The following is a 19,036-nucleotide window of genomic DNA, read 5'->3' on the forward strand; positions in this document are numbered from 1 at the left end:
GTAGGTCTTGACATTCACACAAAAAGTTCCTACAGGTCTTAAGTCACATTTATCCAATAATTATTCATTTATATTAAATATTTGCACTATGTCTTGATTTATATACATACAAGGCATACATATCTATACACAATGCAATACATAATACTGTCTACATTACAATTTTGTATCAGGAGTAGAGATATATTGGAATAATCTACATACAAAACACACAGGAGATGATAACACTCTATAACATATTAAGCAGGCAGGGATCAATGAGATGCAGAAGACTTTATCAAAATGATTAACTAAGGTGAACCAATATAGTAAATATGCTAACATTCATAGATGACTATACCTAAGGACTTCTCAGATCCTGGCAAGCGATGGTATCACCTAACTAAAGCAAAGCAAACCCAGTCAGAAAAAAAATTAAATGAGGAAAGAGGCTGTTATGGAAACAAAGGCAATCAGTTGGTGACCAAAACTACACAGCCTCACTTTATAGTCTTCCAGCTGAAAGTAGCCCTTTGAGATAGGAAACAGTTTACATTCCAGGGAGCCGCCAAAGGAAAGGGCATTTTCAGCAGAGTGTACATGGAGAAGACACCAAAGATGGTATAACCTGTGCAAAGAATTTGAAGACAAGGAAGGTTTTGCCCACGAGGCTTGTGACTTAAATGGGGCACAGTTGATATGGAACAAGAACTGGGGATTGAGTTAGATTGGGGGACTTGTGAAACTACACTCAGGTGAAAGTAAATTCTGATAAATGCCTTAATTCTCTTGAATGCCTTGGTACTGAGGATATTGAGCTAAGTCAGGATAAGCAGTAAATAATAACACTTTCTTGGTCGAGATAAGAGACTAACTTGATGTTTAATTGGCAATAAAAGTAAAGAATGTTGCCTATATTATGCTGAATGCATGAGCATTCCATTTGAATTGTGTTCTTTTCTGTTTATTTGCAGAAACTGGTTAAATCTCACTCGCTGTTGCATAATCTTTACTTCTAGAATGGCAGCTTGGCAATATTCAGACAATCCCAAGCAGCACCTCATTCTTTGTTAAACTTTATTGGTCTTTTTGGGAAGAAGACTCAAAATTTTCAGGAAGTTTTATCATTAGTGAATGATGTGTAAGGAGTGTTGTGTGTATGTGGGTTTGATTGTGTCAGACATTGACCTAGGAGTTCATGAATCATTGTTAAATTTAGAATGAATTGGAACAGCTGAGAATCAGAACACATTGACTTTCACATAGTTCTTTTCTCATGTCTTTCTGTATACATGATGGTTCATCACAATAAATAGATACGGTGTTTCCTTAACATACTGCCCTTAACCGGATGTGGTTTTGTCTTTCTAAATGTTGCTTATAGTTCCATATTTGTCTGTAAAATGTTTTTGTTTGTTTGCTTCATTATTTGTTTTAAGTGAGGAACATATTTAACCTTGCTTCTACAATGTTGTCTCCTAATATCCCAGATAAGGAGCTTGGACAGAGACCTCGTGATTTTATACAAACTTGACTCATGGCTATCTGTTGTACAAATCAAGTGCTGTATAATGTAGTCCTAGTCTTAGAAAGGAAAAAAAAATCTGTAAAAAAAAAAAAAAAAAACAGAAGCAGGTGCAAACAACACATAACTAACTAACTCAGTCATTAATTTTTTAGTACAAATTAGCCTGAAATAATGGGAAGGAAAAAGGTTAAATATTGTGATGGCTTGGATGATCTGTCTGCAAAATGCATATGCTTAGTTATTAAATCCTCACAACTTACAATGTAACTGTACAGGGAAATGAGGTTTGGCTTGAAGATAAGAAGTTATGATAAGATGAAGTCATACTTGCAAGATTTAGAATTGGCATGTCTGGTGACCCATTAGGATGGATTACAACACAAGTTCACATAGGGAAGACCACTTAACACACCAGAGGAAGGTCTTCATGTATAAGCCAAAGACATATATGTCATAAGAAACAGTGCTTGCTGATGCCCTGACTGTAGATCTCCAGAAGGGCAAGGAAGCAGTTGTCTAGTGTGGGGTACTTGCTAACAGCAGCCTTGGAAAATGATACAATTATGCTTTATGTACTTCATTTCTGGAAGCATATATGGGCCAAAATACCTGCTTCCATTTCTTGATCAGTTGATATTGATGATGGTATTATTGCAAGTACAGTTAGGGAAAATTGGCTAAGTATCACTGATTCACATTACTGTTCTTGTTTTGCCTAGCAAAGACTAATCAATCACATGGTAGCATCCAGTTAGTGCTAGTAGACAGTCAGAGCATAATTCATGTGTTGTTTTTCTGCCTTTTACCTTTTCAGAAAGATGCTCTCATCTCTGCAAAAGGTAAGAACTATTAAAGAGGCAACATTGAAAATCTATGAATACAAAATTTATTAAATTTTTAGCCCAAATATCAACATGTATTGGTCATGTTCAAGCAATGGATTGATGATATTTTCTGTTGTTTGTTGGACTGAGTGATTAACTCTATATTGGGGTATTCGACCAATAGCATAAATAAAAGGGCACAGGACTGAGAAGATGCTTGTCAGGTAAAAACATTTGTCTGCAAACCTTAACTTGGGGACCCAAGTTAATACCGGAAACCAATACCACGAGAGGAGAGCAGGTTGTTTCTTGTCTTCCACAATATGAACAGTCTGTATAGCACTTGCTCTGTGCACGTGCAAGCAAAAAATATTCTTTTAGAAGCAGGAGGATGTAAACATGTGAATATAAAGAAATAAATGAAAAAAGAGTATATGACATGAATATATGCACATGTATTATGAGTTACCAGGATTTAATTGTGTAAAAAAGTAGGCTGTGGAATTTGATTAATATTGTTTAAAAGATTTATTTCAAACAGAAAAATACTTCAGAACAAAATCTAGGGTCATTTGAAAATAGAAATATTTTTGTTACCTTTAATATACAAAAGAAGTAAATATAACGAGAAGAATTTATATCAGTCATCTCAGGTAATTTTAAAAACCGGTCGCCTGCTTATTGTTATTTTAGATTATTTAAGAAATTTAGCAGTTGTCAGGATTTGAAATAAGAGCATCTTTAAGAAGGTGCAATTGAGAACTGACAAAGCAAAGAAGAGCTGTTTCTTGTTGTGAAACATTGTGAACTTACACTCTTTTATGAGCTAATTGCTTGGAATGCAGCTGAAGTGCATCTGCACTGACTGAACCCCATATCATATATTGCCATCAAGATGAATCCAAATATTTTTCTGTAGTTGGCATTAAGTCTTTGGAATTGGCAGTCTTATATTATTTTTTTACCTCCTTGGAACTGTATAATCTGTATTTTCTCACATCTTTTACCATATTGCCAATTACTCGGGTTTTTCAGATTGTACTCTGACAGGATCTTTTCATTTCAAGAATCCTAGTTTATTTCATACTATTAAACTTCCCTCCTGTGGACTGTCTCAATGCAGAGTCTACCCATCAAAAGAATGATAAATCTCAACCAACTGAATATTTTGGTGCCACCAGTAGAGTTCAGATTTCCTGAAGATGGCACTGTTTAGGGGACCATTAAGTCGCTGATTGACAAGTGTAATTCCTTTGATCTCCAAATTGTTATACAGTGTCATTGAGTTTATGGATATCTACTAATTTGAAAATTATAAAGGGAAGACACAGTCTTTACTATCATATTCACATTCCACACATTTTTATCAAGTAGCAGCATATGAGTGTGAAAATGAACCTGGTTGAAAATAATAAATTAGGTTAAATTGACTGTGAAATATAAACTTTATGGAAATTTAAAACCCTTCTAAATGATTACAATCCTCAATTTGAGACTCATTGAATATTGTTTTCTTCTGAGTGCAAATTAATTTTATTGGCCATAACAATAACATGTTGTTTTGCTTCTAGTCTCCTCAAATTGATGGTTTTCTCCACATTTGGTATGGTCTATTTACCTACTTTTATAGTTTTAATTAGGTAATTATACCACAATCAATACCAAAGTGATATCAACACAGCAGAATTGCAAACAAATTTCAAAACAAGTAAATTTTGTTGTTCCTGGAAATTTTTCATTAAATGCTCATCAAAAACCTCACTAGAATCTGCCTCCCAACTGACTTGGAACTTGTAAAAGCAAATTTAGCAGAAGAATTAAAAGCTTTCTTAGTTTATTGAATAAAATTATGGCAATATTAAGTCATTTGAGGACACACTATTTCTATTTCATCTCTTATTCATCTGTGATTTCTTCTGCATGTCTGCATTAGTGCTATAACCTGTTTCACAATTACTGTGTGTGTGTGTGTGTGTGTGTGTGTGTGTGTGTTATGTCCATCCATGTCTTCTTGTTTTGAGGCTAGACATTGATACTGCTAGTCTTCCTCAATGTTTCTTCACTGTATGTTTTTGAGATCTCTTTCCTTTATAATTAATTAATTTTTTAAAAGAAGTCATCTTTTCTCATTTTACATGCCAACCCCATTCCCCACTCCTTTCTGTATCCCGCTCCCTCCACCTTCCCCCAATCCCCCCATCCAAATTTCAGAGAGGGTAAGTCTTCCATGGGAAGTCACCAAATTCTAGCACATTGCTTTGATACAGGACCAAGGCCCTACCCATTATACGTAGGCTGAACAAGGTATCCCTCCAAAAGGAATGGGTTCTTAACCCCTTGACTCATATTATTGTTCCTCCCTCTCTTTGATTGGACTTTGGGAGCTCAGCCCTAGTACTCTGCTGTGGATCTCTGAATCTGCTTCCATCAGTTGCTGGATATAGGATCTATGATTACATTTAAGATAATCAACAATCTAACTACAGGGCAAGGCTATTTCAGGAATCCTCTTCACAATTGCTAGGATTAGACTTGTGGAATCCTGGGAAATTTTCTAGTGCCTGGTTTCTTGTTAGTCCCATAATGACTTTCTCAACCAACACATCTCTTTCGTTGTTCTCTGTCTCTGTTCTTCCCATTTCTAATATCTTCAAGTTTTCTTCCCTGCGCCCCTTCTGCCTTCAGTTCTCTCCCACACACACACACACTCCCAAATTTCTCAGGAGATCTCACTTATAAGTGGATCTTGGACATAAAGCATAGGATAACAAGAGTATTGTCCACGACCCAAGAGAAGCTAGGTAACAAGGAGAAATGTAAGAGGATCATACATAGATTCCCCCGAGATCGGATCTCTTAAAGACCGCAAAGTTCTCCAACTTAGAACAGCTGGCTAACAAGGCCAGGAGTTTCCCTGTCCGAAGTAGGGACAGTTCAGAAATTGTAGACTCTTTCTACATCTCAATTCTTCTACATGGGTGCTAAGGTCTTCATGCCTATGTGGCAAACACATTACCGATTGTGCCATCTCCCAATGTCCCTTTAAAGAATAACATGGTACTGAAGATATAGCAAAATCTTAGAGTGCTCTTCTAGTATACATAATGCTCTGGCTTCTGTAGCCTCAAACACTCCAAGAGCAGTAATAAAAATAATGAAAGATACACATTGTAAATCTTATATTCAGTTCTTAAGATGAAAATAAGTAAAGAAACAGCCTTTACAATTTTAAGCCATTTACTTTATGAAACATCTAATAATTAATTTTATTTCTCTGAAAGTGATATATTTTAAAACTAGTAAAGGATTTTTTTTAATTATTTGTTTTTATTGTATGTGCATTGGTGCTTTGGCTGCAGGTATGTTTGTGTGAAGGTGGCAGATTTTGGACTTATAGACAGTCGTGACCTCCCACGTGGGTGCTTGGATTGGAACCTTGGTCCGCTGGAAAAACAGCCAGTGCTATAAACCACCGAGCCATTTCTCTAGTCCCTGCTAATCAAGTCTTAAAATAGTCATCTTTAAAACACAAAATGTACTTGGAAGGTAATCATAAGCAAGATAGTTTTCCTTTCCCTCCTGCTAGGAGGCCAGAAGAGTTATCTTGATGCGGTGTGTTTGGTATTTCTTTTCTTTCAAATGAAATGGATTATTGTATATAGATAGTGGCACCAATTAGCAAATCAGGATGAATTGTTGAAATAAGTCATCTTAGATGAGGGACCCTTGTAATTTACATAGAGCACACCAAATCTAGAGCTTACCACTTGGTTTAGTGTGCTTGTGTCTTCTCAACTTAATTATAAACTCTTACAAATAAAAAAACAAACAAACAAACAACAGCAAAGTTAAAATATGCCAAGCAATTGACCACATCAAAGAATGAGATACCTTTCTGGCATTGCTGTCTTTCAGCAACTCACCTATGAGACATCTTAATCTTACATAATATCTCACATAGAAATAAAGAACATTAGTCTCTCCTGCTTTAGAAGACTGTTTTTAATCATGTTTCTTCCAAAAAGAAAAAAAGAAAATTGCTGCCTTGGATTTGCAATTAGAAATGAGCAAAAAAGTCATGGAATCAAACAATAAATTTAAATATTTTGTAAATAATATATTGTGTGCTTTTTGCAGTTATGAGCTTCAGATGAATAATCAGTACAAAAAATGCATTTCAAAATACAACTCCTAAATGTGACTCGCAACCGTCCTCCTTTTAGTGCTAATATTGAATAGTTCCGAATGGTTTCTAAGCTTTGTATTATTTCTGTTTAGTTAAGGGGTGTTAATTTCAGAAACTAATTCCTGACCTTAAGTTCAAACTTTTGGGCTGGCCACTTAATAATGGCAAAAAGATCTTAGTTGTTCATTCAGCTATAATATATTACTGGGTGCATATAGTTGGGAGTTCTTTATATTTCTAGATTAGTATTTGCATGTTTTTTAAGTTTAGAAATTGATATTTGCAATTCTTATTTTATCTAAATGTGTAATTTCAAGGACAAATTGACATTGGAAAATCCAGTATTGTGTAAAATACTAAAAATTTCAAGTATAAGCAACTTTTAGCATGTTTATATTTTGTAAACTTCTTTTAATTATATTGCACTTGTCTGCAGAGTGTATTTACATAGAGATAAAATATCATTGTTGAACCTTTATTAAGTATTTCATATATCATTGGGAAAGAAAAGTAATTTTTCCATAATTTCAGCAATTTTCCTACTAACAGGATAAAAGTCCTTGTATTTAATCTTTTAAAAATGTCATTTATTGATTGGTATGTATATTCTTCTATTACAGTCAAGTTTATTCTATACCTGAGTATTTCTGGAGGATTCTTGAGATATATTTTATATTTTTAGTTCATCTCCCTCATATAAAAATGAGATTTTATGTCTACTTTTTTTCATTTTTTGCACCATGAAATAAGTTAATAATCTTCATTTAATAAACAAATTCCCTGATAATTTACTAATGATCATTAAATGTACGATTCCTTAGTTGTGTAAGAAGACTATGAGTTAACTATATGATAGTTTAAGTTACCTGTAGAATATCAGAGTTTACATATAGAATCAAAGGAGATCATATTTTATTGATTTATGTGAAATATATAGATTATCTTAGTAAATAAATAATAAAATGTAAAGGCAGTTAACTAAGAATGCAGAGGAGAGATTCTGCAGCATGAGAAAATTCAACAAAGATTTTGGATAAAGGAAAATCCAATAGTCAATAAGAAGAGGCACAGGAAACTTGTGTTCCTTAGGGTTTCTATTGCTGTGACAATATAACCGTGCGACACCATAACCGTGATACCTCTAATAAGGACATATATAATTGGCGCTGGCTTACAGTTCACAGGTTTGGTCCATTACACTCATGGCAGGAAGCATGCAGGCAGACATGGTATTGGGAAGATAGCTAAGTGTTTTCCTTCTGGACAGACAGACAAAGAGACGCTGGGACTGGCTAGAGCCTCTGAAACCTTATAGTCCACCCCTAGAGACATACAAGACCGTACCTACTCCAACAAAACCATATCTCCTAATAGTGCCCCGCCCTATGGGAACTAAGTATAGGGATATTTTTATTCAAACCACCACATTCTACTCTCTCTCCCCATAGGCTTATGTCCATACCATAGCCCTACTTAAAAGTCCCCATACTCTATCACAGTATCAGCACTGTTTAAATGTCAAAATTCAATGTCTCTTCTGAGAATGATGCAATCTCTTACATGCAATCCCCTGTGAAATCAAAACGTAAAAAAATAACCACATACTTCCAACATACAAGAGTACATAATATAAATGACACTTTCAAAACGGAAGAAGTGCAACAAATGAGGAAATACTACACCAAAACAAGACTGAAAACCAGCTAGGAAAATTCTAAAATTTGCATGTCCATGTTTGATGTCAAATCACTTTTCAGATCTCCAGATCCTTCAGGTTTTTTTTTTTTTTTTTTTTTTTTTTGACTGAAACACACTTCTTTCTCTTGGTCTGGTTCCACATCCTGCTAGCAGCCTTCTTTGACAGGCATCCCATGACTGTGGCACTCCAACATTTTGGAGTCTCTGAGGCAATCCAGACTTCACCTTCACAGCTTTACATGATGGCCTTTCTGAGTCTCTGGGTCTCAATTCAAGGAAAACCCTGCCACACATGCAGGGCCTCGGTGGCTTTTCTAAGTCGTGGGGAGATATTCAATAACCTCATTCTTGTATCCTCGCCTCTAAAGGCAGAAACACATGGTCAAAACTGCCAAGTTCTATAGCTTTCAGCGACTGGAACAAGGCAGTCGTGTTCAAACACATCTCCACCAGCATTCTTGTTTTGATGGTTTCCTTCTTTGCCTAAGCTTTGTTGTCCTTGAATTCAGTTTGTAGACCAGGCAGGCCTTATACTCTGAAATCTCCAAGGCTCTGCCTTCTCATATCTTGGATTAAACGTGTGCATCTAAGCTTGTCTTTAATTTCCTTTCATGTTTCTTTTTTTCAATTTTTCTTTTATCGATTTCATTGAATTATACATTTTTCTCTGCTCCCCCTCCCTGCCCTTCACGTGCCTTTAATTCTTTTTCTCAAGTTAGAAGCTTAGCTGGGTGCTATTGTGCTCTGAGGTTTTTCCTTAAATCAGTTTACACTTTCTGGTGATCTTTTTTTCTCATATAAGTGTGCAATTTGTACATTTGCTTGCTCAACTTGCTCCATTTTATTATAGATTTGCTTAAGACTGGCCACTATTAGCTATACAACACAGCCAATGGCAAGGTGTTTGACACTGGCCCCTCCCAGTGTTGTTAATCATAACCCTTCAATTCAACCTCAGCCAGATTTTCTTGGACTATAGCAGAAATCTGTCACATTCTTCACCAAAATATTGTAAGACTTATCTCTAGGATACATATTAATATTCTTTCTCTCTAAACAGTCTTGGGCCAGGCTCTCTTAGTTCAAATCACCCTCATCACCACCACTGGCTTCTATTTTCATTTTTACCACCACAAAACTCAATATGAAAATTGTATATGGCAAGCAAAAATCTTCACAACAAAAATAAAGAACCCTGCTGTACTGGCTTTTACATCCACACTTTTAAGATTTGAAAAGCTGAGCCAGGAATATTTTCATGAGCTCAAGTTTATATTGCACAAAGTTGTAAGTTTTAGGATAACCCAAGTTATACAAGAAACTGATTCTCAAAAAAGTAAAAAAAAGAGATATAATGTTTTATTTTAGGAAAAACTTTAGTGTAACTATGAAAATACAATTACTATCAGAAATTACAAGGTGTATGTGATCATCACAAAAATATTGAATTCACACAATACCATCTCACTATTTGTACACTGAGCACCACCAATCCTGAGCTCTAGAGACCAGGATAATTAACTTCATTTTGTCACCATACTCCCAAATTCTACTGTCTGGCAATGTTTTATGGGTAATAGAAAAGAAACATAAGGAGAAATTTAGTGTTCCAGGATCCCAGCTCCCAGTTTGCATAGTTAAAGAACAAGAAGTAACTATTCACCACACCACTTTATTAACTTCATGCACTGGTGAATTGCTTTAAATAACAGCCTGAAATTTGGAGTTTGGAGACTGACACATTGCTACGGGAGCTCCTTACACTCCTTCAGCCAATGGCCTTTAAGATACCAGCCCCCTCGGGCGTGGTCTTTTTGGCTTGGAAAAAAAAAAACAAAACAAAACAAAAACAGTGGTAGCTGTGGGCTCTCTGTCTTGCTTTTGACTCTGCTGTCGATTAGGACTACTAGACTCTTTTCCTGGTCATGCAGGGGGCTGTTGTCTACGACGATGATCTGTAAGTTTTTCCCTTTAAATAAAAACCCCTTTTATTAATCATAATTCCAAACTGGTGTGGGATTGTTTTGTGACTTACTCCTTGTGTCTCTGGAAGCAAATTCTTTATCAAAAACGCTCTCTGATTTTGGATTTATCTAACGCAAGAAAGTAATTTATTTGTAATACTGACCAGCACTCCTTTAATGCCACAATACATGTAGACCACGGCAAAACTCTCTTAGGCATATGTTTTGGTCATCTGCTCCAGTGTATGAAAGTAAAGTGGTCATAAACCAGTGGCAGTGGCAGAAGGTCTACGTTTAGATGATGAGGCAGGAAAAAAACATCTCTGTATTTCTCAACACTTCAAATACTCAATATTTAGTAAGCAGAGTGCTGGGAATAATATTTATTTGCTGAACATGGGCTAAGATAAATTACTTTCATAAGAGAGAATAAATATAGCGTTTGAGTGATAGAACAAGAATTGTTACTGACTGTGAATCAGAACAATTTAACAAATAGTTAAGCATAAGTATACTGCTATACTGGAGAAGTCCATTAGCTCTTGTTGGGTCTATGTGTTCATTAAAAAGAACATGGTGTGTGACACACATTTCCTGTGGAGATACAACACACATGCCTACTCATCCCACATGAGGATTCCACGGCACACCAAAAGTACAACCAAAGCCCAACTTAGTGAACCAATGATTAAGGAAGGAGTGAGGGTGAGGGCTAAGAGGAGCAGAAATGACTCAAAGACAGCCGCACCACCAAAGTCCACTCCAGCATGAGCAATAGTTCACAAAGCTGGGATCCTGCAGCATACCGCACAGCCGGCACACAGCTCAACGTGTTGGAGAGCGTTCTTTTTAGATGACTCAGTGGTTCTAAACCTCTTCCAGGGAGCTCAAGTGGTTTCTGCTTCTTCAAGGCAGCTGGTCTGATTTTGGAGGCTTCTTGGTGCTTTTCTCCTCTGAGAGTCTTTGCCGCCAAGTTTGCCTGAGAGCCTTCTTGGCAGCCCAGCTTACTCTGTTAGAGTGAGTCTAGGCTTCTATTGTTACTATACTTTTGCTGAGAGAGGCATAGTGAATCTGGTAAGTTTCAGAGATTCCTGAAGAATTTTTTACTTTTTTTTCTTACTGAACTTTCTATAGTATATAATGTTTTAATCCATTAGAAAAATGTTATATGGCAATCTATCCCTTGCTCAGGCTCTTGCATTCTTCCTGGTCCCTCTTCTACAGTTCTCTCTGAGCCCTGGAGGGGGTGACTACAGGTGTGCATTATTGCTAACAAATAAACCTCCCTGCCACAATAACAGTCACTGACTCGGGATCTTTACCATTTGTCATGCATTAAGGCTGAAAACAACAGTGAGCTATGGGAATAAACACAAATATTTAGAGGGCAGTTCGCCAAGTGCATTACACCCATTTGGCAAAACAATAGAAATTGCTTCCCACTGAGACCTATGACCCCCCCCCCCCTTCCATAGGTCTGGCTTACAGTACCAGACTTGAACTCTCTCTTCTGGGGCACGCCTTAGAGCCCATCAGAAGGCTGTTGGTCTTACTGACAGGTAAACCATGTGGGCATTTCCTAATAGCACGTTGGTATTTTAGCATATGGTTTCCATAGCCAAGCAGAAATGTTGAGTTCTCTATCAGCAGCCCACAAGGTCTGCTCAGACTCTAAGAAATGATGGGGTTTTGGGGTTCGCACATTAATTTTGTATGCCCTGCAGTCAAAATGTGCAGTGTCTTCAGCAATAGGATCTTACTGTCTAGTTCTGGCATACAACCAATAGCAGTGGAAATAGCCTTTGTGGTTTATGGAACCCCGGGTAATTTTTTGATTAGGAAAATACCCTACTGCTGCCACTGGGGCTTTCATTCAATAACATTATGGCCCCTGAAAGTGTCTTTTTCTAGTCACGTAGAGGGCCGTTTTTACTTAAGCAGTCTGATTGTGACTTTAGTATGACTACAGATACAAATTCTTCTTTGGTGTGCCTACTACTACCATCTATGTATAGGCATATACATGGGTGGGTGGTATCCCTTTCAGTACATCATTTCATTTCAAAGTTATCTCAATTACTTGGGGATTCTCTGTGGCTTTAAAGGAACCTATTTCTAGGAGACCTGCATGGTATTGTTGAGTGAGCTTGTAGGCACCACACCTCATTATGGTAAGTATGCATATCACCTGTGCAGAGTTTGATTCTGTGTTACACCAGAAAGAGGTTTAGCCAGAAGGCCTTCCATCCAGCCCTTTATTGAGTAGCCTATTTTATTTTTGAGTAAACTAATTTTATAATCACAGAGGTAGAACAAGTTTTGAATTCAACCTGTTGGCAACACTTTAATACTGCCCACAGTAGTTTTTCCAACACAGTGTGATGAGTGCCTATTCTGTCCTATGACTGAGACCAAAACCCCATTAAAAGCATTTATTGAGGTTGCTGTTCCCTTAGCCACCAGCTACAGCCTTCTGAACTCTGAGTGACTTCAAACAGGAAGGGACCCGGGAGTAGTAAAGCACACAGCTGTTTGGTCTGTTCCAAAGCCTCTTGAGCCTTTTGGTCCCAATCCCACTACCACTCATTATCAAGTTACCCAAAGGACAGACAACTTAGACATGACGGGGTGTAAAAATCAACCTGTGCCCCGAGTCCAAAGAGTGCCTGTGGTTCCACATATTTATAAGTACAGTCCATTGTATGATTTTGTCAGCAAAATTATCAGGAATTTAACATTCTACCAGACCATAGTACCACTAGAATTTTACAGCTGTGCCTGGTCCTTGGACCTTGTGCAGACTGATTTCCCATCCTCCTTCCTTTAGATTCACTTGTGTATTTCTTTTTTTTAAATTCATATTTCTGTTTATCTTATTAAGAATCCATGAATTAAGTAAACTTTCTTTTCTATGGTTTTGCATAATACAGTACGTTTGAATTTCTGTGTTCTAATTATTTATCTCTAGTTTGATTATCACCATTGATAAAAGTACATCTAATTAATTATTTTTATTATTATTATCTTTAATTCCATTTGTTTTTGACATTATATAATATAGTCATATTATTTCAATTCTTAAGTAGCTCTACAAATCTGCACAGCACTCAGAGGTCAGCATTATGTCTGTATAACCGAACCTTTTTTCAGAAGACTGACAGTGCTAGGCAACATTCTGAAACACTCTTCCATGACAAAACTGGAGGTTATTGATCTTTAAAATGTTTGCTTCTAAGCCTTTAATTTTTTAAAGGTATCTTCATATTCATGTTGTAGACGGCATTTGTTAAGCAGGCATTCCACTCCATATCATATAGATAAAGACTTCTGTCCTGAAATAGCTTCTACAAAAACTCCTAATCCTGATGGCTCAGACACAGTGGCATGTCTCACTGTCCATAGCAAAACCATGCAATCTCTGTCACAGCACAAAGTCACACTGACACACTCCATAAAGGAAGGGAATTTCCTCCATGGAAGGTCCCCATCTCAGGCTTCTCAGTCTCGTGCCTTGATGCCTACAGTCAGGATCTGTCAATCATTTTTCCCCAACTAATCATTGATCCTGTCCGGTACCCATTTGGGTGCCAATTATATTGCATGACATAACTTTTCCTTGAGAGAGGCAACACACAGGGCTACTCATACCAGATAGAGATCCAACAACAGACCAGTAAATGTGCAATTTGTTGAACCAATGAGTTATATTGGGATTGCTTACAGAAATATGCTTTAGATTACCTACAGGAGCAGAAATGATACTAAAACAACTGTGCCACTAAAGCCCACCTAACATGTGTAACAGTTTGTGAAGCTTGGAACCGACAGCACAGTGCCTAACCTTCAGGCAGATCCACAGGTTGGAGGATGTCTTATCCAATTGACTCTGGTCTAAAGCGCTTTCGGGCAGCTCAGGTGGTTTCAGTCTTTGCCAGGCAGCTGGTCTGGATTGGTAGGCTTCATAGCAGCTCAGTTTCTTGCATCCAAGAGGAATAATCACCTTTTATTGCTTGTGGACAAGGAGGAGCCTAGTGAATCTGGTCAGTTTCTTGGACTTTGAAAGCAATTTTGAATTGCTTAGACTGCTGATAAGGAGCTTGCTGCACGATGGGATGTTTTCATCTCGGTGGAAACTGTCACAAAAAAGAAGGCATCAGTACTGGAAGTGAACCAATAATATTTTGAGACAAAACAAATTAAAGTCACTAAAAAATAAAGTATCCTGTTGAGGCAAATGAACTGCTCCTTACCAAACCATATCATATAAATGTTCAATATGATGTGAGAAAATAAAAATGTTATAAGAAACAAAAGGATAAATGAAGAGGATTCAATTATAGAGTCTTCAAAAACTGGCTAATATATTATGTTCTAAAATATAACTCTCAGGATGAGGGAATGGACGACAACTGGGAATTAGTAAGCGAGGTTCTTATAGTATGTTAGCATGTGAGTTAGTACCCCAAGCCATGTTTACAGACCTATTCATATTTTCACATTGTGGTCAGTTCTGCATTCTAATGTTTACAATTTAGTAATGAATATGCATAGATATCCAATCTAAATAAGCATATCACAATATGATTTAATTGTATTAAAATATTTGTAAACAAGACATTGAAAACTGAATATTTCTGAAGTTATATTTATTAATCCCCATTTTCCTACATATATTTTATTTTATGTTCCTCTGCACTTTTAAAAGACAGTTTAACGTTCTTTATAATGGATGATTTCACTCTTTTTCTCTCCAATTCTAAATCAATTCTACATGGTGAATCCTTGCATTTCTATTTCTGTGTACTTGTGAAATTGAAACCACTCCATGCAAATTAATGGATCAAAAACCATGTAATTTGGATATATTTTACCAACAAACTGGCATAGAAGCAGTTTCTGTTACTGCACACCACAGCAAGACTTAATAAGCAAAAGACATGAACAAATGCCAATACTGATGTATCTCATTGAATGATAAAAAATAAATCAAAGATTTTGTTCTTTTTGTGAATATCAAGAACACACACTTCTTATATTATTATTAAGAATCTGCAATACACAATGTCCTTCTATGGTCAGTTTCTCTAATTTGTAAATTTCATAAACAGTGACTATAACTGCTCTATCATTTTTAAAGATTTTAGGCTGCCTTCTTCTCCTTCTCTTTCTCCTTTTAATTCCGCTTCCTCTTTCTCTTCCTCTTCCCTTTCTTTGTCTATTGTCTCGAGGTTTCAAGATGAGTTAAAGATGTTTGCTGGAACTCAAGGTTGGAGTCCTATATTTGTTTACCTGAGGTTACTCTTTGAATTACTCCAAATAGATATATGATTAATTAGATTTACTTTCCAAAGTAATATCCAACACTGAGCAGTATCAACATTTTTACTTTCACACAGAACTGGGTTTGTGTGTGTGTGTGTATGTGTGTGTGTGTGTGTGTGTGTGTGTGACCAAGTGCCATGTCTATGTCTGACTAGAAGCTTTCTTCTTTAATACTTTCTGAAAGGATTACTGCAGCTTACTTGGCAACTCTTCTGTGATGAAACTGAAACAGTTGTTAGAATTATTATAATTTCAAATTATGTTTTAATTAGTATGCTTACCTTGTTTCTTCTGTCTCTAATAGAGAGATTCAGTATCCTAGGTCATTACTCTCTAACTAGGATTTCTGAACATTAGAATACATTTATTTAATAATAATTTCCTAAATATTTGTAATAATTTGTACCTTTGTATCTTATTCTATTTAGTTATGTTTACAGGGAAAAATGAATCATGAAAATTGATTCATAAAGTACTAAATACAAGCCCAATAGAACAATCCTTCAAATTTCTTGAAATACATTACTCAAGAACCAAAAAAAGGAATAGAAGACACATACAATATTACTTTACAATATATCAAACTGAAAAAACATGGTAAATATTTCAACAGTATGAAAGTATGCATTTCAACTAGACATATTCTAATAAAAATCTCCACTACCTTCATCATATGTATATTTATACTACAGGGGAAGGGAGTTTTATTACAGAACAGTGTGAGGCATGATGATATATAATCGCTTTATTATCTTCAATGTTCAATAGTGTGCAATTATCATTGCTCTCTTGTTTACAAATTTTTGATGTAGAAATAATATTGAAAACAAAATCAACAGGGAAAGCTGACAAACGAATATTTAGTTTACAAACTTCATAGTAATTATAGAAAAGAAAGGTAAGCAACAATGAAATTCCACATCAAAGCTACCACATTAGCCACAATGAGAAAGCCAAGTAATTACCACATCAAAGATTTAGGAAGCAGGACAGCAGGAGTCTTCCTGATTACTGAAGGATGTGGGAGTTTAAAGAGCTACTCAGAGAAAAGAGTTTGGAAAATTAAATGTGAATGACTTATGGCAAGCAAACATTTCCCTAAATGTATATATCATGAAAAATTATTTCTTATTTTCATAATGGACATATATAACATTAATATTTTCATAATGGAAATATGGTTCATATGTGTGCATATATATATATATATATATATATATATATATATATATATATATATATATATGATTCCTTTAAGCTGGAAGCAAATTGCCTGTGTGCATACTGGAGTAAAGTTAAGTAAGGGTTAGAAAATAACAACAACCACTTACTAAGGACTTGCCAGCAATCTAAGTTATATTAAACGATTCTTAAATGTTTAAGATGAATCTGCATCTATCTGTTTTTTCCATTGTTTTATGATAGGTAGAGGACAGGTGGGAAACCCAAGAGTTCAAGTAACTTGTGTCTGTAGGTGAAGAGCAAGCAGAATTCCTTCTGCTGTAATGGCTCCAGTCTGTTCTTTTCTAAAATTTCCAACTGTGTGGGTGAGGCCCCGCCATTTTATAGAAGACAAGCTGCTTTCTTCAGTCTCCTGGGTTAAATGTTAATTGTGTATTTAAAAATATTTTACAGCAAAATCAATCCTGGTATTCAAACAAGTATCTGTGTACTGTGTTGGAGCTAAGGTGATATATAGAATTAATAATCAGAGAGATGTCAAAGGGAAATATTTGTGCTTTAAACCTGAAATAAATAAAACGTGTGACTCTGTGAAGCTTCTTTAAAAATATTCCCATTTTAAAAGCAAGCACATGTAAATATTAAAATACAAACAAATACATGTTCTTCATTTTGAGTAAAAAGAAAGAAAAGTAATCAGTATCCAGAACTTTAGGTCCAGAATTAATGTGTCAAAATTCATTATTCTAGACCACACATAGACTTGAAATTAAAAATACATAGTAGAATGAGAACAAAATAATAGTGGAAACATAAGTACACATATGTGAATAATTTTAATCCAGTATTTATAAGAAAAATGGAAATACAATTGACTGGGTTATTCTTGGTGATGGAACCCCCATTGAAGCCATGTCTCTTCCCTTGTTTATTGTGCCTCAATTCATTTTCTATCCCACTCTGTCATCCTGCATTTATCATCCCTCATTTCTTTCTCCCACGTTCTCACTGATAAGAGGTGATTTCAAAATTTCTACATCATTTTTTTTCCTGTTAATCCCCATCCATCCTACTCTAATATAAAATTTGGCCATTACTTATGCCTCTCCCCTGAGTCAGTTTTCATAAGCCTCACCTAATGTCTGCGCTGCCATGCTTAACATGGTTTAGTGGAGCCATTTATATTGTATCTTCTGATAAAGAAATTTTTGTGTTGTAAACACAAATTAGCTCAAATGTCATCAAACTGATGATTGTAGACAGAAGTTGAATACTCAAAGGTTCTCAGACCCAATCATGAATGTAATTTCCTTTAGTCGCTGTCCTCAAAGCTCACTGAAGGAATGAAAAAAAAAATCTGTACCTTAACCAAAGTCTCCAAAGGTCATGGTTGTGCTTTAGGCAGAAAATATCCATTTAAGTTCTAAATAAGTAAGATGAAGGATCAAAGATGATAGAACATTGAATTATTTCTAATTTTTTCCCAATAGACTCAATTGTACTTTAATTCTGGATGACATGAATTCAAGAGACTGATAGAAAGGGATAGGAGACAGAGAAACACAAATTTTGAGGTAAATTGAGTTGGTAATCCAATACCAAATATCCCTGAAAACATACATACAGGTGGCATTATATATACACTAAGCAGTTTGTACTTATGTGTTTATGAATACATACAAATAAATATCTAAATTTATATGGTATATATATATTTCAAAATAACTGTATCTATTTGATATATATATCCCTATATATTTACATATAGGAACATTTATCTGAATGTTTATGTGTGTGCTCGCGTATGTGTGACAATTATTGAAAAAGAGACCGTGAATTTGGAGGATCTTGAAAAGGAGACTATGGAAGGAATTTTTGGAGGTAGGCTAGGGAGGAAAACTATATGGTTATATTTATTACAAAAACTAAAAAGTATTGAAAACAATAAAAATATTGTTTCCCTCACTTAAGAAAATTAAGTATATTTCTAAAAACATATTTAAATGGTTTTAAAATTTATCTTTTTCATTGCTTTAAAAACATCTTTTCTTCTTTCCACTTTGTTTTGTTTCATATCTTGTTGTATTGTTTTTCTGTTGTGCTCCAAATCACTTGCATTCCTGTAATGGTTGTTCAGTATTTCTACACATTAACAGAAAGTAACAACTTGGAGATGTGAGACCCTCATTCATTTAAGAGTCATCTTAGCCTGGCGATGGTGGCGCACGCCTTTAATCCCAGCACTCAGGAGGCAGAGGCAGGCGGATCTCTGTGAGTTCAAGACCAGCCTGGTCTACAGAGCTAATTCCAGGACAGGCTCCAAAGCCACAGATAAACCCTGTCTCGAAAAAAA

General features: G+C 35.7%; 1 protein-coding gene across 1 annotated transcript in view; it reads left to right on the forward strand.

Annotated features, from left to right (window-relative positions):
• Positions 1–19,036, forward strand: part of LOC126513125 (uncharacterized) — a 154,577-nt gene that overhangs the window by 133,165 nt on the left and 2,376 nt on the right. The window contains exons 6-8 of the mRNA XM_050161301.1: positions 2,322–2,346; positions 10,147–10,172; positions 11,062–11,196. Of these exons, the coding sequence (XP_050017258.1) occupies positions 2,322–2,346; positions 10,147–10,172; positions 11,062–11,196 (186 nt within the window). The remainder of the gene's footprint in view (positions 1–2,321; positions 2,347–10,146; positions 10,173–11,061; positions 11,197–19,036) is intronic.

The sequence above is a fragment of the Alexandromys fortis genome, unplaced genomic scaffold (genome assembly GCF_014885135.2).
Source record: "Alexandromys fortis isolate MF-2015 unplaced genomic scaffold, M_Fortis_MF-2015_v1.1 scaffold_17, whole genome shotgun sequence".
NCBI lineage: Eukaryota > Metazoa > Chordata > Mammalia > Rodentia > Cricetidae > Alexandromys > Alexandromys fortis.